This window comes from Quercus suber, unplaced genomic scaffold (assembly GCF_002906115.3).
Source record: "Quercus suber isolate HL8 unplaced genomic scaffold, Cork oak 2.0 scaffold_477, whole genome shotgun sequence".
NCBI lineage: Eukaryota > Viridiplantae > Streptophyta > Magnoliopsida > Fagales > Fagaceae > Quercus > Quercus suber.
This window is the reverse complement of record NW_027069928.1, coordinates 161,985-183,637: the sequence shown is the minus strand read 5'-3', so window position 1 is coordinate 183,637 and position 21,653 is coordinate 161,985. Positions and strand designations below refer to the sequence as shown.

At 35.2% G+C, this 21,653-nt stretch overlaps 3 protein-coding genes across 3 annotated transcripts; 1 reads left to right on the top strand and 2 right to left on the bottom strand.

The window, feature by feature from the left end:
• Positions 1-488: 488 nt before the first annotated feature.
• LOC112002085 (signaling peptide TAXIMIN 1) lies at positions 489-1,674 on the top strand. Its single transcript, XM_024034243.2, has 2 exons — positions 489-888; positions 1,340-1,674. The coding sequence occupies exons 1-2, from the start codon at positions 779-781 to the stop codon at positions 1,461-1,463; spliced, it is 234 nt and encodes a 77-aa protein (XP_023890011.1). The 5' UTR covers positions 489-778; the 3' UTR covers positions 1,464-1,674.
• Positions 1,675-4,537: 2,863 nt separating this feature from the next.
• LOC112002078 (seed biotin-containing protein SBP65) lies at positions 4,538-12,057 on the bottom strand. Its single transcript, XM_065762859.1, is given in 5 exon segments — positions 4,538-4,974; positions 5,611-6,003; positions 6,006-6,059; positions 6,061-6,154; positions 11,174-12,057. Coding segments are annotated over 5 exon segments (1,623 nt in total). The 5' UTR covers positions 11,974-12,057; the 3' UTR covers positions 4,538-4,692.
• A 2,096-nt stretch (positions 12,058-14,153) lies between these two features.
• On the bottom strand, positions 14,154-20,905 carry LOC112002042 (protein trichome birefringence-like 39). Its single transcript, XM_065762855.1, has 5 exons — positions 20,475-20,905; positions 20,138-20,309; positions 17,015-17,190; positions 14,986-15,144; positions 14,154-14,659 (listed from the first exon to the last, which is right to left on the bottom strand). Exons 1-5 carry the CDS (start codon positions 20,771-20,773, stop codon positions 14,368-14,370), a joined length of 1,098 nt encoding a protein of 365 aa, XP_065618927.1. The 5' UTR covers positions 20,774-20,905; the 3' UTR covers positions 14,154-14,367.
• Between the last annotated feature and the right edge of the window lie 748 nt (positions 20,906-21,653).

Sequence of the window (21,653 nt, the reverse complement as noted above, 5' to 3'; positions counted from 1 at the left end):
AAATATCTTCCTCGGACAGGTGATGTCCTCCTCGGACTGGAGATATCATCCTCGGACAGCGTTGATTCTCTACAGGAGGATTCCGCTTCACTCTGGGCCCTGCACTCTCCGCATCTTTATCTTCGGATGTGAAACAGTCCTCTCCTGGGTATTCGGCCCATTAACTTAGGCCTGACCCCCTTATCCCCACAATAGCAATATCCCTTTTCTTAAAAAATAAAAATAAAAAATAAATACTTCATTGCTGAATTTTATAGTTTTTGTTAAAAAAAAAAATCAGGCTTTTATTTATTTATTAATTATAGTTTATGCTTTTTTTTTTTTTTTGAAAGGGTAGTTTATGCTTTTTTAAGAACAAGTATAAATTCTTTGAATATGTACTTTTTTTTTTTTTGTTAAGAATACTTTGAATATAAAATGTTTGCCTTTCTCTATCAGAAATTAGAATGCGTATGGTAAGGTTTCTTCACTTTCTTGCTTTCCCATCATCTTTATCGCTTTGAGCAAAAGCCAAACAAAACAACGTGTCCCTATGTCCTCTATATACTAATTAATAACCTTTAACCCGTGTATACACTGATCCCCTCATTAAAATCAAAGTAAGAACAAAGAGATAAAGGAAACACCGAAACACAGATAATATCTTCAACTGAGACCTCCTCCTCTCTCTCTGAGTCATTTTCACAAACACCAGGACGGCGGACAAAAGATCTAGTAGATAGAAGAAGAAGGAGAAGCAAATTCAAAAAAGAAAAAAAGAAAAAAAAAGCGAAAGAAAATGTGCTCTGGAGACGGTGAGTGCAGGCCACTGGGCTTTCTACTGGGCCTTCCCTTTGCGTTTCTCGCACTCCTCATCTCCATCGTCGGCCTCGTCATCTGGATCGTCGGGTACACTTCACTTTGACTCACTCTTTCCCAATTCTATATCTATATGTTCTGGGTATTTCATTTTTTTCATTAATTTTTCTATAAATTTTAATTTGATCCAAAGCTGTTGATCATAGATTTCGTATTTGGTAGTACCAAGGTAGCAACCAAACCAGAATGCTGAATAACTAATTCCCTGTTCTGTCTCACCTTAAATTTCGGTCCAACTTGTTACGGTCATGATAATCCAGATATGTCTTTTACCATGAAAAATCTGAAATATAATTTATAATTTTGTCATTCCAATTTGGCCTTCTGGGTATTTGAAATTTTCTTGATTATCTTAGATGCTTTTGATGATGTGATAGTTATTCAATTTGGTTCCTTGGGTATCTAAAAGTTTCATCATTTTGATGCGATCTGGTGTAATGGGTATAAAAAATTTCTGAACTTGGACGTAATTATTGGGCAGATTGTTGCTGAGCTGTATATGCCCGTGCTGTTTGTGCGTGACTGTGATAGTGGAGATGGCTTTGGAGTTGGTCAAAGCCCCAATTCATGTTATGGAGTGGTTTACTTCTCAGATTCCTTGTTAATTTAATTCTTGAAATAAAATAATATATTAGTTTTTAAATTTTTTTTTTTTAGTGCTCTGCTGTGTTTGGTTTAGGCCTAGTGTTTTTTTGTAAGCTGGAAGCAAGATGGATGTGCCACGTGTTTCCAGCTCTCGTCTTGTGCATAAATTCACTGGATTTGAGTTGAATTTGAATCCTTCTAATGCAAGCAAGGTAGTAGTGTGATCAGTGATGTTATGGCCTTTGGTTGTCTCTATCCTCTTCTGATTGATTTCTGGTTTTATTTGAAATCTTAACATGTTCATGACTCATCTGAATATTTGTAACTGATACCTTTCAGTAATGAAAGAAGGGCTTCCCAGGGGAAAATCTTGAAACTGATTGATATGTTTTAAATGCAAATGGATGAATTATTGTAGAGTTTAGTACAAATTTATTATGATTGTTTTATTAGTCAAATTAGCTTTTCAATCCTTTTAAAAAATGAATAGTGAATTGAATGAGTCAAAGAATGAATGCTCTGGTTTACCAAAGATCTACTGTAACCGTATCAGTATGAGGTTAGAAATAGACTCTGTTACAAGATGGGCTTCTAAAGTCTTGGGTCCTTGAATAAAAAGGGCTGTGTTTTAGGACACACAATCATACATTGGAAACATGGTTTTTAAGTCATGTTCTCAAAGTAAAAGTTACGTTTTCAACCTAGAAAAAAAAAAAAAAGAAGTTACGTTTTCAGTTTTCAGAGTATTTTTGCGCAAAAATACTCTCTAAACATGGTTTTTAATTCGTGTTTTCAAAGTAATTTTAAGGTCACGTTTTCTGTGTATTTTTGCAGTATGTATTTGCGCACACACTGCAATAAACAGCATTTTTAGCTTTTAGGGCCCTCGGCAAAAGATAGATGAAGTCCTTTGGACCTTTCTGTCCACTAGAAACTAGAAAGGTTAAGGCTAAGGCAACATCCATGTGTGATAGATTTACATCTCTAATTATCTTCATTATATTTATTAAATCGTGGGTCCACTACTACGTGATACACATGGTGAGGTGGTGTGATTGGTAGGTAACAAAAGACTGTTGACTTATCCGTAATTGGTAATTCACACTGTATTGTCTTTCTTTCCAATCTTTTCAATACTTGTGTGATGGACTAAGAAGTGAGCTTTTCGGTATGATGTAAAATCAAATTATTTCATTATTCAATTTTTGTTGTTATTTATGGGTTTTGTTACATTTTTTAACTTTATTTATGAGTCCTATTGTTTTATTTTAATTAATTTTTGTCTTTATCCATAGTATTTTCAGTAATAATTTTTTAATTTTAGCAAAATAAGCTGTATTCAAACATACTCTAATTATCTTTCCAATATTGGTATGATGGTATGATGGTCTGGGTTTACAATAACTTTTAGTGCATCATTGTTTAAGGGAATCTTTAGTGACTTTTCCTTTTGAATGCTACGTTTGCTTATTTTGCACCCGAGCACAATTGATTTTTCTGATTGTATTTTATCTTACTTTATTTAAAGGCTGATTTAACATAGATTATGCATCAAGACAGTAGTGTTATCAAAAAAAAAATCTAGACAGTAGACTAGAGAAAAGTAGAAAGCAATCTCGATCAATCGTAGTAAAGCCTGTTTTTTGTAGCAATTCCATCAAGGTAGGGATGGCAATAAGCCGAGGTGAGACTAAAGGATTGGATTTTCATCTCCTCCCCACGTTGATTTTTTGTTTTACCTTATCCAGTCTCACCCTGCATGGTTGGGCAAATTTCTTTGCCTCATCCCCACCCCTTGGGGCTTTGTAGGGCTCCGTTTGATTTGCAAAACTTTACTTCTTGTTAATCTCTCACACCCTGCCCCAAACTCATTACATTTTTTTCCCTAAAGCCTATTTCATTAATATAAATATATTTGACATTAAAATTAAATTTATTATATCATATTAAACTAATATTTAGTAAGGACAGAATATTATTATTCAAAGTGTTTAAAGTGTTTAATAAGACAATACACAATAAAACAAAAAGTCTTAATATTAATGCATTTAAATACTTATTAATACAAACTAAATCTTTCATGCTACTAGGGCAGAGTGGGGTGGGGTAAAAAATGCCTAAACTCATCCTTGCCCCCTTCGAGGTGTGGGGAAAAAAATCTTGACCCATTCCTACCTCACCATCTTTGCAAGGTGGGGAAAAGGAAAACTCGTGCAGGACAAAGCAGAGTCGGGTGGGGTGGTTAAAATTTGTCATCCCTACATCGAGTGTGTACATACTTTTAAAATAAATGTATAATCAAAATTCGATGTTCGTGGAAAAAGATTTACATGAGGTTTAGAATAGAGTATAAGTAAATTCAGAGGACTATGAGGTCGGGCATGAAAAAGCCGCAATTGTGATTTTTTTTTCATAAGCTGGAACAAAAATAGGCAACCTGGGCAAAATGGGAGTAACTAGTGTCATAACAATGACATAAAAATACTTTCAACCTGTGCCATTTTGGAAAGTTAAGTTTAGTACTAGTGCAAACTTTAGAGAAATCTATGTGACTTTGATTTAATCTTTCCTTTGTTTATTTTATTAGAGAAATTCACAGAGCGGCCGATTTATTTCTAAGCTCTAACAAAGTGAGTTGATTACTGGAAAATTATAAAAGTGGTCAGTTTGTATAAGAGTTTGTTAATAAAATCGCATTGATAGAGTAGGACACCTGCCATAGATACATACAAAATTACATGGGGGAAGTCAGAGAGTACGGTATGTTCTTTATGTTCTGGTATCAGGAGATTTAAGTTTGTAAAGGACTATGTTTTGTTGATAATGAGTACCTTTTTTTTTTTTTTTTGAGGTATGGTTTGAAGAATGTCAAAAACATTGCAAATTCGGATCTCAGTAAATGAGAATTAACCAATCATTTATTAATACAAAAGGTAGACTTTGTGTTTATTTCAGATCGTAATGGCTTGTACTTAACCAGGCGGTCCTGTGACTTCTATTCTGCTTTAGTTTTTTTAATGCATTTCCTTCTTTTACCCAAAAAAATAAAGAGGCACACGCACTGCAGAAGACAACTTTAACAAAAACAAAAACCTGGTTTTCAATCACACTATGGACTCAAATTTATTCACACTCAAAAATACGTAAAACACCTACAATATATAACCAAATACTCCCGTCTCTATACATCAACATTCAAACATCAAAACATGAATTTATTTATTTTGACTTTCATCCCCCTCTTCATGCTTATTGTTCTTTCTTGCCATAAGTAGTTGAGCCAGACTTGTAGGCACCCCTCTCCTCTGTTCCAGCATGGTCTTGCCAAATAACTAGCTGTTTTTTTTGCTGAGCAATCTCAATTATTGTTTCTCCGATGGCTCCGAGAACCCCATCCTCCTCTCCTCCTTTTCCATGTTCTTGGGTTACCTGAAAGGTTTCCTGGATGACCTCAGACGGTTTGGCCTCTTTTTCCACCGTCTCTTCTATTTTTGTTTCTTGAATTTGAGAATCCCATTTGTAATCTTCTCCCTGGTAAGCAACAAACTCAACGTTGGTATCAACCATAGGTGGCTGATAAATAATTGGTTGAATGAATTTTTTAGCTCACCACAAAGGCACTTAGAAGGAAAACATGATGAGAATTTAAACCGACTTCCATTTACTCTGAAATGTATTTTTTTTTTTTTTTTTCCTCCTTGAATGTGCATTTTCTGAATCTACTTCTGGGTGCGGACTGCTGAGTATTTGATTAAATATGAAAGGACCACAAAAACTAGAAAATAATATTTATTTGTACACTATTGAGAGGTGAACTACAACAAACCAACCAATGCTTCAGTAATTATTCACAAAAATCTTCCTCAGTAGCCAAATGTTGTCTTCTGCTACTAAATTCAATCTAAATTATTGCCAAGACTCCTCTTTCCCTGCTACATGTTTTCATAATCCATTTATGCATTTATACAATTAATACTAAGATCTTTGGCAGTTCTAAATAAATATATACCCACTTGTAGCAACACTAAATTAGTGATCTAGTTTTGCACATAGCATCAATTTAGTGTTGTGAAGCTGTGAGGGTAAATATGTAGAATTTGAAGTTCAAAAAATCACATAATTGAAGGGCTATGCAACAGTAAAGATATAATATTGGTACACACAAACCTCTCTCTCGGCTGATCTAATAGCCTCCAATTCTCTTTGAGTTTCTTCTTTCTTCCGAGCTGTATACTCTTTTGTACTCACTCCTGTTGCTATAACAAAATCCTTAGTAGCAGACAATCGCTTGACTGCAAGCTCTTTAGCTACATGACTTGTATACTCTGCCACTCCTTTAATAGCTCTGGCTGCCTTTTTGGTTCCCTCCACAGCTTTCTCACACGAGTAATGCACGACCGTACACCCTGCCACAGCTACTCTATCCTTTGCTTCCACAGCTATTTTCCCAGCATAATCAATTGCAACCTTGCCAGTTTCCAAAGTGACATCTTTTGCACCAACAGCTTTCTCTTCAACATAATGGGCAGTGGTCTCCCCTGCATGCACAACTGTGTGTTTTTCGCTTTTGCTACCTTATGTAACGCATAGTCCTTTGCTTTCTCTGTGGTCGTCGGTCGATGCTGTATAATCCGCAGTTGTCTTCACAGTGATTACAATTGTGCCCTTTACTTGTGCACCTTTCTCAACTGCAGTGTCTTTCACAACCTCACTTTTCTCTAAGATTATATCATTTGCTTGTGCACCCTTCTCTATTGCAGTGTCTTTCACAATACTAGTTTTTTCTGCGATAGTATCCTTAGCTTGTGCCCCCTTCTTTGCTACAGTGTCTTTTGTTAAGAACCAGAAAAATTTATGAAAAGATAAGGAAATTTGGGAGAAATCTCTGTTATTTGATTGAAAATCAAACTTGGCTATCTTATAGGCTTATAGAGCAACACTTGAAAAACAAGAAAAATAACAGCCCACGTTTTACAGATCCTAATAACGTGGTAAGACTAATTCAATTAAACAACTAATCCTTAACAATAGGGATTTATTGACAGAGTGGCAACAACCCACTAAAGCAACTTAACGTCTAGCATAACAAAACTTAACAATTCCTCCCTTAAACTGAATGCTACAAGCACTCAGTTTATATCCATCTCAGAACAAACTCCCAATAGCCCTTGCAGGTTCAAGAAAACATCCAACCTAAGGGGTTTAGTAATCACATCAGCCAGCTGTTCTTGTGTCCCACAATGCACCAGCTCCACTGTACTAACCTTTCTGAGCTCTTGAAAAAAATGGAAATGTACATCTATGTGCTTACTACGACCATGCATTACTGGGTTCTTTGAGAATTTGATTGCAAAATTGCTATCACAACGAATAATAGTTGACTTGCCTTGATTCTGACTTAGCTTTACCAACACCCTTTTTAACCATACTGCTTGGCATGCACATGAAGCTGCAGCAATAAACTTTGCCTTTGTGGTAGATAGACTTACTACTTGTTGTTTTCTTGATGACTAGGATACTGCTCCTGAACTCAATAAAAACATATAGCCTGAAGTACTCTTTCTGTCCTCCAAATCTCCAGCATAATCACTATCAGTGTACGCAACAAGTTCATCATCTCCTCCTTTCTTATAGAAAATTCCAAACCCAGTTGTCCTTTCAAATACCTCAGCACCCTTTTCATTGCCTGTAAATGAAGCTCAATAGGATTCTCCATATATCTACTAATAAGACTCACCACAAACATCATGTCAGGTCGAGTAGCTGTCAGATACATGAGACTACCCACAATCTGTTTATAGTAAGTCTTGTCCACCTTAACTCCACCTTCATCCTTCATGAGCTTAAAGCCAAGAAAAATATGATTATGAACAAAATTACTTTTGTCCATTCCAAACTGTTGGAGCACCTCCAAAGCATACTTCTTTTGACTGATAAAAACACCATCAGATCTTTGGAAGACTTCAAGACCAAGGAAATACCTCATCTTACCAAGATTTGTCATGTCAAACTCATGCTTCATGGAATTTTTAAACTCTATAAACATCAATTCATCATTTTCAGTAAAAATGAAATCATCAACGTAGAGACTTACAATTAATACTTTGCCTTCTTTACTTCTCTTGATGAACAGAGTATGCTTGTAGTCACACTTCTCAAAGTCTTCTTTCATGAAATAGGCCTCTATACGGTTGTACCAAACACGTGGCACTTGTTTAAGCCCATAAAGTGCCTTCTTTAACTTGTAAACCTTCTGTTCATTTCCCTTTTGCACATAACCACAAGGCTGCTCCACAAAAACCACTTCATTCAACTCACCATATAAAAATGCAGACTTCACATCTAACTGGTAAATAGTCCATCCTTTTTGAGCTGTAAGTGCTGCCATCAATCGAATTGTCTCCATGCGTGCCATAGGTGCAAATACTTCAGTCTAGTATACCCCATGTTGCTGAGTATACCCCTTCGCTACAAGCCTAGCCTTGTATTTGTCCACTTCTCCATTTTCATTAAATTTGGTCTTATAAATCCATTTCACTCCAACCTTTTTTTCTCCCTTAGGTAACTCCGTCAATTCCCACATACCATTGTTTTTTATTGCTTCCATTTCTAAATCCATGGCTCTCCTCCATTTCTCACTCTTCACAGCATCTTCAAAGTGAATAGGATCAGTAGTTGCAAACATGGCCAAATGAGCTTCATTATCTTCTTCAGAAATGCCTTCCCATGTTTCATAGTCTCCCATCTAGATTGGTGGTCTCCTATTCCTCCCTTCATTCGAGCTAGGAGAGCTTTCTTCGGTCAAGGAATCTAAGGAAAAATTCTCTTCTGCTACGTCTACATTAGATTCAAGATCAGATTCAGATTCACTCCCCTCTTCATTAGGATCAACCTCATTTCCCTCTTCACTGTCATCAAACATAGTTGCTTCCTCCTTAAGATCACCCCATTCCAAGTCACACACAATGGATTCTTCATATTTCTTATCCCAATCCCAATTCTTGTCTTCTTCGAATACAACATCCCTACTTGTTATGATTCTTTATGAAACTGGATCATAGAGCCTACAAGCCTTGGACTCTCACTTACTCCCAACAAAACACAACTCAAGCTCTTATCATCCAGCTTAGTTCTTTTACTGTCAAGCACATGAACATGGGAGATACATCCAAAAACTCTAAAATTCTCAACTGAAGGCTTAACTCCGCTCCAAGCTTCTTCTAGAGTCTTGTTTTTCACAGCCACTATTGGACTTCGATTCAAGACATGCACTATCCAATTGACTGATTCAGGCCAGAAAGTTTTTGGAAGTTTCTTTTCGAAAATCATACTACGAACCATATTCATAATAGTTCTATTCTTCCATTCTGCAACACCATTCTGTTGTGGTGTGTAGGCAGCTGTCAATTGTCTTTGTATGCCATTTACATCACAAAAATTGATGAATTCTTGTGATGTAAACTCTCCTTCTCAATCAATATGTAAGGCTCTAATGAATGAGTTTGTCTCATTCTCAACATGTATCTTAAAACTCTTAAAAACAACTAAGGCTTTTGATTTCTCCATCAAAAAATAAATCCATGTTTTTCTACTAAAATCATCAATGAAAGTAATCAAATACCTCTTCTTGCCATTTAGGATGGGCTTGATTGGTCCACGAATATCAGCATGCACTAATTGAAGAATTTGTGAAGCTCTCCAAGTGCTTTTCCTTGGAAATGAGAACCTTTTTTGCTTCCCTACTAAATAAGCCTTACATAGGCTTAAGGGAGACTTAAACTGTGATAAACCATTCACCATCTTCTTCTGCTGAAGAGTCTTTAAGCCTTTAAAGCTCAAGTGTCCATATCTACAATGCCAAAGTTGCACCATATCTTCTGTGATTTTGTTGAAACAAGTAGATGCTATAGGCTAAGATATAGCATGCAGTATGAACATTTGTTTCGAAGCCATCTTCGTCTCCATTATTAAGCCTTTCTCATTATGAAAAACTTTACACTTTTTACCTTGAAACAGAATGTTAAACCCCCTTTCTTGCAATTGCCCAATACTTAGTAAATTTTTCTTCAGCTTCAGCACATAAAATACTCCTGTGATAATCTGTACTCTTCCATTAACTTGTAGTCGTACATTGCCCTTTTCCATTACAACCATACTTGAGTTGTTGTACTTTCCCATTACAACCATACTTAAGTTGTTGCCCAGCTTCACAGAATCTCTAAATCTTCCATCAAAATCCGAGAAGTAATCCTTCTTTCCACACATATGATTGCTAGGTCCCAAGTCAAGGAACCACATATCTTCTCCATTGGCCTTATTCATATCAACATAAGATAGCAGTAACATCTCTTCTTGAGCCTGAGCATAGTTGGCTTCCATCTCCTTGCTTGGACATTCCCATTGAAAATGCCCAAGCTTATGACAGTAATAGCACTCCACTGTGGCCTTGTCAAAGCTTTGTTTGCCTCGCCCCCTTCCTCTTCCTCTAAAACTTCCATGGCCTCGACCCCTTCCTTCAGATTGATCTCCATGAGCAATCTTCAAAGCGTGTTCTTCTTCCTCATAAGAACTCATGTGTTGTTCACGCACAAGCAAGCTGCTTTGCAACTCATCAATGGTTAAGGTGTCTATATCCTTAGACTCCTCAATGGAACACACAATATAATCAAACTTTGGAGTCATGGAGTCATAATGTCCCTTCATGTGAAGAATTTCAAACTCCTTCTAGAGAGCTTGCAAGTGAGCACGCTTTACTCGTGTTGTACCTTGATACTTCTACTTCAAAGAATCACATATGTTCTTTGCTGTATCCTTGTTGAGGATTGTCTCCAGGACCGAACAATTTATTGCTTGAAATAGATAGTTCTTTGCTTTTAAATCTTTCAACTTCTAATCTTCAATGTTCTTCCTCTGAGCATCTATGAGACCTTATGCTGCTGTAGGAATTCCATTCTCTACCCAAACCCCAGTACTCCTTCGAATGCAAAAAGTTTTCCATGAGCATCACCCAATGATCATAATGCCCATCAAATTTCGGAACTGCTAGCTGCACAAAAGAATTTTCTATCATCGTACTTCAATCACTACACGTAGAAGATTGCTACTTCCAATTTTAACCAGGCCCCATCATAGGGCTCTGATACCAAATGTTAAGAACTAGAAAATTTTATGAAAGATAAGGAAATTTTGGAGAAATCTCTGTTATTTGATTGAAAACAAACTTGGCTTTCTTATAGCCTTACAAAGCAACACTTGAAAAACAAGAAAAATAACAGCCCACTAAAGCAACCTAATGACATGGTAAGACTAATTCAATTAAACAATTAACCCTTAACAATACGGATTTATTGACAAGTGGCAACAACTCACTAAAGCAACCTAATGTCTAGCGTAACAAAACTTAACATCTTTCACAGCCAAACTTGTGTTTAGCACGGTGTCCTATGCTTGTGCACCCTTCTCTGCAATGGTGTCCTTCGCTTGTACACTCTTCTCTACGATGGTGTCCTTCACTTGTGCACCCTTTTCTGCTGCAGTGTCTTTCACAGCCAGACTTGAATTTAGCACGGTGTCCTTTGCTTGTGCTCCTTTATCTGCTACAGTATCCTTTGCTTGTGCACCAACTGCTAACTCGGTTGCAGTGCGACCTGTATTGACAACAATGTCCTTTGCTTATGCACCTTTCTCTGCAATGGTGTCCTTTGCTTGTGCAGCCTTCTCTGCCGCTAACTCAGTTGCAGTGCGACCTGTATTGACGACTGTGTCCTTTGCTTGTGCAGACTTCTCTTTTGCATACTCAGATGTAGCACTCACTACCTGGCTTAAAGATTCTTTTGCCCGCTCATACTTCTCCTCCGCGCCCCTTAACGCCTCCATAGAATTTTGCTGCGCCGTTGCTCTGACTCTGGCAATCTCTTCTAGAGAAGGTTGTTCCTTTTTCTCTTGACCCTCTTCTATGTCACCTCTATTCTCACGAAACTCTTCTTTGGTTCTCATCTCCGTGTCTCCTCCTAGCTCATATCCCTCTTCCCTACTTCTCATCTCTGCGCCTCCTCTTCTCTCTTTAGCCTTTTCCTTGCTTCTATCTTTTTTTTCAGCTTCACCTTCTCTGCCCTTAGCTTCCTCTGCACCCTTCTCGTCCTTGACAATTACTTCAAACTTTCCCACAGTATAAAGCCCTCTTTGCCCTCCTCCTTGACCTTCCCTAGCTTCAACTTCTTTGACTGCAACCATATTCCTACCTCTTGCTTCATCAGCATTCTCCTCTTTCTCATTCTTCACTTTTTCCGCAAGAGATTCATACTGCAAAGCCAGTTCATGGGTAGCTCCACCTACATCTCCTATAGCTTTTGCAGCACTACCCCTCTCATCTTTAGCACCCTCCACATGAGTTTCTATGTTGTCTGATTCTTTTGCTTGCTCCGCCAAAGACTCAAAGTTGCTCGTAATCTTTGGCACCGTATCTTTCTTTATGCGAATTTCTATCTCCTCGCTGGTGGTGTTGTCTCTGCGAGTTTGCTCCGAAGCCATTGTGTTCTAATTTTTATTTTTCTCGGGTAATAGTCGATGTTTACGTTGATTGTAGATTTGAGTTTGGAAATGATGGAGGTAGAGAATGTTTTTAAAAACAAGAGGCTATGGCGGTTTGTGAAGAGGTGGACATGGACGTGTTTGCATGGAGTGGACACGTGGTGTGTGGGCCGGTGCAACGTGTTTGAGTCTGAGGAATTGAGTCAGCAGGTGTGCACTGTGGCAAGTACACACGTGTAGCTTGGTAGAGAGTTCAGATTAGGATCGGAGGAGAAGGACTGATCTAGATGTATGCCACGTGGAGATCATAAGAGGTGCCACATGTAGTTCATTGGGCTGGGGTCAACTGGTCCACTCATGACAAGCCTCGGCTAGGAGACAAAGACAACCAATCCATAGATCCAATCTTTGTTTGGGGAATGTCGGATTGCATAGTGCATGAGTCTTTTTAATTGGGCCATAGATAATCAATGGCCATTGAAAGTATGCGACTTTCTTCTGTTTTGTTTTTGTTTTCTTTGAATTTTAATAATTCGGAGACATAATCAAACAAAATTAGCCGAAGGAAAATAGTAGTTAAGATGACTTATTAATGAAAAGAAAAAAAAAATTATAGGCAACAAAAGGAGTGGCCTCATCAAACATTTGTTTTAATACTATTTATTTCATACATTCTATTACGCACATAGTATACATTCACACAGAACAAGAGAAAACATGACTTGAAGTCACAATTTCCAACTTCAAATAAGTGACTTCAAATCATATTTTATCTTGTAATTTTTTTTTTGTTAGTGTATGTATTATGTACATAATAGTGTGTATGAAATAGTTTTTTTTTTTAATTTTTTTTTTTTTGAACTCATATGCAAATGCTCATTTGCATTAATTTCCTGACCCCAAAAAAAAAAAAAAAATTGTCATTCCGTTTGGTTGGACACATGACTACATGAGTGCTCAACTTTTTGTACACCATCCATCTTAAACTTCCCCTCGACACTATTCAAATCAACGTTAGCAAGCAATGCCAAAGTCTTTACCCAAGACTACAAAAGCAAGTTATCCTTAAAAATATATTTGATTTGAACTTTATAGGATAAGTCGTGATGCTCTCTTTGGAAAGGAGGTTTTAATGTTTTATTGAGGGTTAATGTTCATAGGAAAGGAGGTTTTAATGTTTTATTGAGGGTTCCCCCTCCCCACTCTTCTTTGGGCCAGAAGAAAAGTAAGGCTGTATTGAATTTATTGGGTCAAAATTGTATAGCATTCCCCACATCGAGCTAAGGTGCCCTCTTTGGACATTTTAGGCAGCCCAAAAAATCTGCAGGCCAGTCCGTGGTGTATCGACATAAAGGGCCTCCTCTCAAGGTGATTTTTTCGGTTGAACCAACTGGTTTAATGGCCTGTTTGGATGTTTAAAAAAGGAGGGGGAGTAGAGTAAAGGGAGGGAGAGTAATCTAATTACCTTGTTTGGAAGTTTTTTAAGGAAGGAGGGGGAGGGGTTTGGAGGGGTTTGGAAGGGTTTCAACTCCCTCTAGCCCCCCCTTTTTAATTCTCCCAAATTGGAGAGATTTGGAGAAAGAGTAGAGTACATAAACTATTAACCAAGTAAATTACCTAATTTACCCTTATTATATTAAAAAAATTACACAAGGGGAAGGGCTAATTACTCCCTTCCCCCTTACTAATTTTAAAAACATCCAAACAAAGTGGAGGAGAATCATTTTCCTCTACTCTCCTTCCCACTACTCCCCTCCCCTCTACTCCCCTCTACTCTCCTCCCTCTCTAAACTTCCAAACAAGCCATAAATGATTATGACAGCCTTTCCAAGGCTTTTTATTGAGTAACTACTTTTGGTTGGAGTAATCACTTAAAACCTACAAGTTTCCTTGTTCAATTCTGAAAACACCCATAGATCCAACAAACAATCATTAAAGATGATTCAGCTTCATTATAGCAAAGGTAATCTGTCAAGCCTTGTGTTGCTCAAGTTTGCAATGTGAGTCTCTATGTCACTTCTCTAAAAAAAAAAAAAAAAAAAAAAAAAAACAACAATTAAATGAAGGGATCATGATCTTGGCTTAGCCCTTAAGTGAAAGATTTGAAAGTAAAGTTCGTGGGCAATTTATAACAGTGCACGGTAATTACTAATTGCTAATTAGCAGTAGCATGTGGCATGTGAATGATAACTATGAGCTTTTCAATTTGTAAGGGCATATATATATTGCTCACAATTCAACGCAACTTTGTGCCAAAAAATCTACACATTTACATTTAACTGAAACATCAGCCCTCTTATTGCCCACTTAAACAATAAAAATGGAAATTGAACTCCTAGAATTGAAAACAATGGTTTTCTTCTATATTTCAAATGTCCATTGCTCACTTTGTCTTCAACTAAAGAGCTCTGCATATAAGACCTGATTCCAAGTATCGGGTAGCCCCGGAAGACACCAATGGCTGCAGTCATTGCCACTATGTTCACCACTATAGGCAGATGGGTGTGCATCTTTCCGATCTTGTGAGAGTCTTGTAACATCTAGGAAAGTGACTGGCTTCTTAGTTCTGCTTAATACTTTGTTCACAACTGCCCAAGCTAAAGGTGTGCCTGCAGGGTACTTTAGCCCAAAGAATGGTTGCTTCTCACCTGAGCATGTTTTTGATGGTTCATTCCAATCCCTGCCCCTAATTATGTCAACAACAATCAATCAAGTAAATTTAATTGCACTAATACATTATGATGTTAGTTTCCCTTACACAATGCTGAAATGAATGATAAAAAGTTACAATTAGTGTGACGAAATAATATACATCACTAAAGGTAATTATAATGTTTTTATCATCAAGTTAAAATGCTAATTGATTTTTGGTGTAAGCGAAATTTGAAACCCATATATTTTATTATTTGAACTAACTAGAACCCACGAGATAATTATAATTAATGTTAGAAAATGTAACACAAATTAAACTAAAACCAATTAAAGCGTGAACTTGAGGAAGGGTTTGCATACTCGTAATGTGTGGGAGAAATCCCTAGGAAGAAGACTTTGGTTTTGGAAGCATCAACATTTAGGTTGACCCATCTAGACCAAGTGGTTAGCCCTTTATAATACGCAATCAGACGGTTCATATCTTTGTACAATTTGTTTCCGTCTTGCATATAATCCCAGCTGCAATAATAAGTTACATGTATTAGCATTGATCATCGAATCTCTAAGCTAAAATTTCAAATCATATATATCCATATATATGACAAAAATTAATTTGATGAGAAATTGGTAAGTTTAATCTTACGGTTGGGTTCTCCCTGAGTGGGTCCACCAATGCCATGTGTTAAAGATCAACATGTTCATGTCTTTCCATGCGTTGCCATTCTTGATTGAATCAAGCTTCAAAACTCGTCCCGCCTTCTCATTAACAAGATCTACTAGGTATGGTGTGCGAAATAACAGTATTTTAACTCCATAATCCTGCACTCAGAAAATGTAAATATTTAATTACTTCATCAACTTAAAAAAATTTGCATAATCTCTCTTGAGAAAATAATGAAATTTCTAATGCGTTGTTCAACAAATTATGAATCCACCAAAAAAAAAAAAATCTACGAAATTGTAAAGCTCAACAATTTCAAGATCTAGAGTTCACATAATCACATGTCAACTTTTGCATATTAAAGCATAGGACCTCATTAAGCGTTTAATAAGGTCATGTGATTTCTCTATACATTTAATATATATATATATATTTATATAAATTGGTAAATTTCAATATATTTTTATTTCAAAACATAAAAGTATTAAAACTGAATAACGTTTTTTACAAAGCAAAAAAACTCCATAACCTCATTTACCAATCTAAGAAAAAAAAAATGGAACATAAAAAAAATAATGTAATATGTAACGTGAAAAAGAGGCAATTACAATTTTCTAATGTTAAAAGTTTGTTCTAAAAGAAATAGAGATAAAACTTTTAAAATTCTGATTAATACTCGATAAAATTGGGACATTACGAAGAAGAGTTATTTTCTACTTGTTGTGACTGTGAGAGTGACTTTCTCAGCTCCATAAAGTCTTAACGTGTGCTTTAGTTAGCTCCAGGTTTAGATAGTTCAACTGATCTTATCAGAAAAGTTGCCAAATTAGCTACGCGGAAGATTCAGCTTGAAGAAAAGCCGTATAAGCAAACTCAATAATTTAGTGCCACAAGTACTAGTGGTCCTTACCACGATGTGGTCCTTTTATGAGGCTACTTTTTTTTTTCTTCTTCAAAATTAAGTCACGCATGTACAAACAAGTGAGCTGTGAAAAAAGCCACCAACCACGATTAAGGTTGTATTTGGTTGAGTTTTGTTGAAATGCTTTCTTGTTGATTTGGATGAGGTTTCTTGGGTGTGAAAAAAGTTTGAACAATTTTATATTCCTAAACCAACAAACACTTCCTCAGCCCCCAAAACCCATAAATAAATAAATAAGTAATAAAAATAAAAATAAAAACCAAATTACACAATGCTGAAATGAATGATAAAAAGTTACAATTAGTGTGACGAAATAATATACATCACTAAAGGTAATTATAATGTTTTTATCATCAAGTTAAAATGCTAATTGATTTTTGGTGTAAGCAAAATTTGAAACCCATATATTTTATTATTTGAACTAACTAGAACCCACGAGATAATTATAATTAATGTTAGAAAATGTAACACAAATTAAACTAAAACCAATTAAAGCGTGAACTTGAGGAAGGGTTTGCATACTCGTAATGTGTGGGAGAAATCCCTAGGAAGAAGACTTTGGTTTTGGAAGCATCAACATTTAGGTTGACCCATCTAGACCAAGTGGTTAGCCCTTTATAATACGCAATCAGACGGTTCATATCTGTGTACAATTTGTTTCCGTCTTGCATATAATCCCAGCTGCAATAATAAGTTACATGTATTAGCATTGATCATCGAATCTCTAAGCTAAAATTCCAAACCATATATATCCATATATATGACAAAAATTAATTTTGATGAGAAATTGGTAAGTTTAATCTTACGGTTGGGTTCTCCCTGTGTGGGTCCACCAATGCCATGTGTTAAAGATCAACATGTTCATGCCTTTCCACGCATTACCATTCTTGATTGAATCAAGCTTTAAAACTCGTCCCGCCTTCTCATTAACAAGATCTACTAGGTATGGTGTGCGAAATAACAGTATTTTAACTCCATAATCCTGCACTCAGAAAATGTAAATATTTAATTACTTCATCAACTTAAAAAAATTTGCATAATCTCTCTTGAGAAAATAATTAAATTTCTAATGCGCTGTTCAACAAATTATGAATCCACCCAAAAAAAAAATCTACGAAATTGTAAAGCTCAACAATTTCAAGCTCTAGAGTTCACATAATCACATGTCAACTTTTGCATATTAAAGCATAGGACCTCATTAAGCGTTTAATAAGGTCATGTGATTTCTCTATACATTTAATATATATATATATATATATAAATTGGTAAATTTCAATATATTTTTATTTCAAAACATAAAAGTATTAAAACTGAATAACGTTTTTTACAAAGCAAAAAACCAATCTAAGAAAAAAAAATGGAACATAAAAAAAATAATGTAATATGTAACGTGAAAAAGAGGCAATTACAATTTTCTAATGTTAAAAGTTTGTTCTAAAAGAAATAGAGATAAAACTTTTAAAATTCTGATTGATACTCGATAACATTGGGACATTACGAAGAAGAGTTATTTTCTACTTGTTGCGACTGTGAGAGTGACTTTCTCAGCTCCATAGAGTTTTAACGTGTGCTTTAGTTAGCTCCAGGTTTAGATAGTTCAACTGATCTTATCAGAAAAGTTGCCAAATTAGCTACGCGGAAGATTCAGCTTGAAGAAAAGCCGTATAAGCAAACTCAATAATTTAGTGCCACAAGTACTAGTGGTCCTTACCACGATGTGGTCCTTTTATGAGGCTACTTTTTTTTTTCTTTTTTTTTTCTTCTTCAAAATTAAGTCACGCATGTACAAACAAGTGAGCTGTGAAAAAAGCCACCAACCACGATTAAGGTTGTATTTGGTTGAGTTTTGTTGAAATGCTTTCTTGTTGATTTGGATGAGGTTTCTTGGGTGTGAAAAAAGTTTGAACAATTTTATATTCCTAAACCAACAAACACTTCCTCAGCCCCCAAAACCCATAAATAAATAAATAAGTAATAAAAATAAAAATAAAAACCAATAAAATTATTTAGAAAAATGTTAACCGATGTCTTAAGGGCATTGATTTATAAACTAGTTTTAGCAATATTTTACAAGAAAATAATAAAACAATTAATTTTTAGACCCTTTTTTATATTTCTTATGTAAATAATGTCAAAAAAATTTTAATATAGTTTATTAATAATTACTCTAAAATTACAAGATAACATTACTCAATTATAATAAGGAAATTAATAATAGCTTGTTTATGTAGGGTCGGCTAAAGCTGTCTTCTCTCATTTGTTCCTATAGTTGTTAATTTACCTAGAGTAGATTTATAATGCTAAAATCAATATAACAGCTGTCAATGACTGCCCAATGATGTACACCAAAATTTTATTGAGCGAAGCTTGGTTTTTTAATTCATTATCAGCCCTTTACTCAAAACCACTTTTCTCTACCACCACAACCACAGCCACAACAGCTGTCAATGACGAGCTGATGACATAGACTTTGGTCTCTCTCTAATAATAATACTAATATATATAGAAGTCTAGACTAGACCAGTGTCTTAATTTAGCCACCATTTGACCCGCCTATGATAGATACTTTACATGTATAGCTGGATGGCTAAGTACTAGATCACCAAAGATGACCAATAATTGTGACATAAATGATGATAATGTTGATAGAGGCATGCTTATTTCAAAATTTCATAAATAATAATAATAATAATAATATAATTTAAAATTTCAATAGTTATAATGAGAATTTTATATTTGAATCTTAAAAATATAAAAAATACTAAGTAGTTAAATTACAAAACTCTTAGTAACGATTTTTTGTTTAAAGAAAGAGGAAATTTTATGCTATAGTTACTCTTAACAAGACAATTTGAGAAAAACTAGTACAAACAAAAACTAAGCCAAAACTATTTGGGCAATGAGAAGTTGGACTAAAATTAAAGTAATACTACAGTTACAAACTATTTTATGGAGTAATATTTTTACAAACTATTAATACAACTAACTTCTTATTGGTTTTCATCTAGGTCTATTATTAATATTACTTTATCATTCATTAATAACTACTCATCACATTAGTAATTTGTAAATTTTTTTGTAAAAAAATTTATACCTCTAATATTAATCTTAAAATTAATGAAAAATTTCATGTGCATAGTTGGCGATCTAAATACCATTTAATTTGTTCACACAAATTCTTTTTTTTTTTTTTTTTTCTAAACTTGCACAGGCAGTTATAATTAACGGTATTTTGCCGCCTTTTATTTTATTTTATTTTTTTAAATTAAAGTAGAAGCGGTGAAAGTGAACTTTGTCTGGTCTAACGTGATATCATTTAGTACCAAATGCAAATAACGACCTGACATGTCTCCGGCAAAAGTTAAACGGGGTACCACCAATCACGTTCCCGCTTTTAATGCTTAATGCTTATTCTCCAACACTCGCTCATAGACACACACAGTGACAGAAAATACTGTTATATAGTATACTCCAAGTATAGTGAAAAAGAGGACCTTAATTGTCAAATAAACAATTTGAAAATCTTGGCCTGCCAGATGATCCTATATATGTGTGTGTATATATATATATGGTCAAAATAATAATAATAAATTTTGACTCATGCTTCATGTGATGAGTGAGTGTGGCTGTGTATGAATGAATAATTTCTCCAAACGCACGCTTCAATTTAAAGCAAAACTGAATGAACTGAACCGTGTACAACCACTCATATATATTGGCATAAAATTGAACTGTTTTAATTCAAATTTTCTTTTTAGTGGCAAAATTGGACTGGGAAAAGAAAATTTTAATTAGCGTCAAAAGAACAACTTTACCTTTGACAAAAGGTTGAGAGAAAAGGGAAAGGAAATGCATGCACTATCACAACTATGATTGCTGTGCTAATTCAAAAAAAAAAAAATGCGCAAGCAAAAAACCAAAAAACTTACATCAAATGTCACTGAAGACAGCCCATCTTTTCTTATGAATGTGGTCTTAGACTTTGGCACCGATGCGTGAATCATGCAGGTTAAAGATTGAAACTGATTCAAACTCAGTGAGTCTCCCACAAACATAATCTTCTTGCCTCTCCACTTCTCCAAGAAATATAACCCATTAAACCTGTTGTGCCAATTCAACACTCAATTACCCAATATAGAAACTCATACGCATGTGTTACTTAATTATACCATATGCAACAAAACCTTAAGCCCAACTTATAGATATGCATACTATATAAAAATGTGTTTTTGAAGTGTGAAATGTGAAAATGGCTGAAAAGGGTACCTGGGTATGGCACAAGAGAAAGGTTGCCATCTGTATTTGAGGTACGAGTTATCAGGGCGGCCATACTTTTGGCAGTCGAATTGTGGATCTATGAAGGGGCAGCTAGAGGAAGAGTAGAGAGGGTAGGAAGCATCGTAGACCCATTTTCCACGAAACAAATTGCATTTACCAGCAAGTTTTCTGGCACTGAAATTTGTAGCATTACTGAGGGAAATGAAATCTTCAGCTCTTGCTTGGTGGGAAAACAAAATCTGCAATACAAAGAGAAACAGTGCTTGGAAGAGTAGGAGGAAACCCATTTCCTTGGGTTTCGATCCAGAATTAATCAAGAAAAGGACTAGGAGTAATGAAAAGTTGTCTGCAGCGACTGCTTTTATAAGAATACTGGACAGAGAGTCAGAGAAAGCCTTTTCCTTTTACACCTTTTTTTGTTTTTTTTTTTTTTGTTTTTTTTTTTAACATTTTTAATTTTATGACTGAAATTGTGAAATCAAAATTGGATGGAGTCTTGAAACTCTGACATGTGGGGTTGGATCCAATCCATACTTTGAAATTTTGGAATCATGATGAATTTGATTCTAAAATCATGCGAAACATTTTCCCACCAAGAAAGATACAGAGGACATAGCTTTTTAAAGTTAATTACTTATTACTTATGATTATAAAAATAAAATTACTTTATTGCTCATTTTCTTGTAGCTAAGCCAATAATACAAACAAGCCTCTTTTTTTTTTTGGGTAAGCGATTATTCAAGATTCAAAAGAAACGTTTTCAAACGAAAAAAGAATATAAAGCTATAAAGTATAAGGCAAATTATCATATTTGCCCTGCAGTTATATATGTTTCATGCATGTTATGTCCTTTGAAATTTTAGGTTTGGGAGTTTGAAGTCTGATCTGTCGCAGTAATGTTCCCATTAAGACACCATTGATGATCCCACAAATCAAAACACCAACCCCATAATATCTCTCTCTTTTTCTTTTTTTAATATTTAATTTCAAATAATAACTTTTTTTTTGGGGATAAATAAGGATAAATTTTATTGAAAAACAAGAGGCAGGGGAGCATAATTAATGTATTTATTATATCTTTTTTTTGGGGCAAACTATATATATAAAATCCTAAATGCCTAGAATGTATTTATTATATATCTTTATCGATGTCATGAAGTTCTGAAC

Coding starts and splice junctions, on each gene's coding strand:
- LOC112002085 (XM_024034243.2), top strand. CDS start 779: ATGTGCTCTGGAGACGGTGAGTGCAGGCCACTGGGCTTTCTACTGGGC. Junction 889..1,339: donor CTCGTCATCTGGATCGTCGG/GTACACTTCACT, acceptor ATTATTGGGCAG/ATTGTTGCTGAGCTGTATAT.
- LOC112002042 (XM_065762855.1), bottom strand. CDS start 20,773: ATGGGTTTCCTCCTACTCTTCCAAGCACTGTTTCTCTTTGTATTGCAG. Junction 17,191..20,137: donor TGTCTTCAGTGACATTTGAT/GTAAGTTTTTTG, acceptor TTCTGAGTGCAG/GATTATGGAGTTAAAATACT. Junction 15,145..17,014: donor CACACAGGGAGAACCCAACC/GTAAGATTAAAC, acceptor TTATTATTGCAG/CTGGGATTATATGCAAGACG.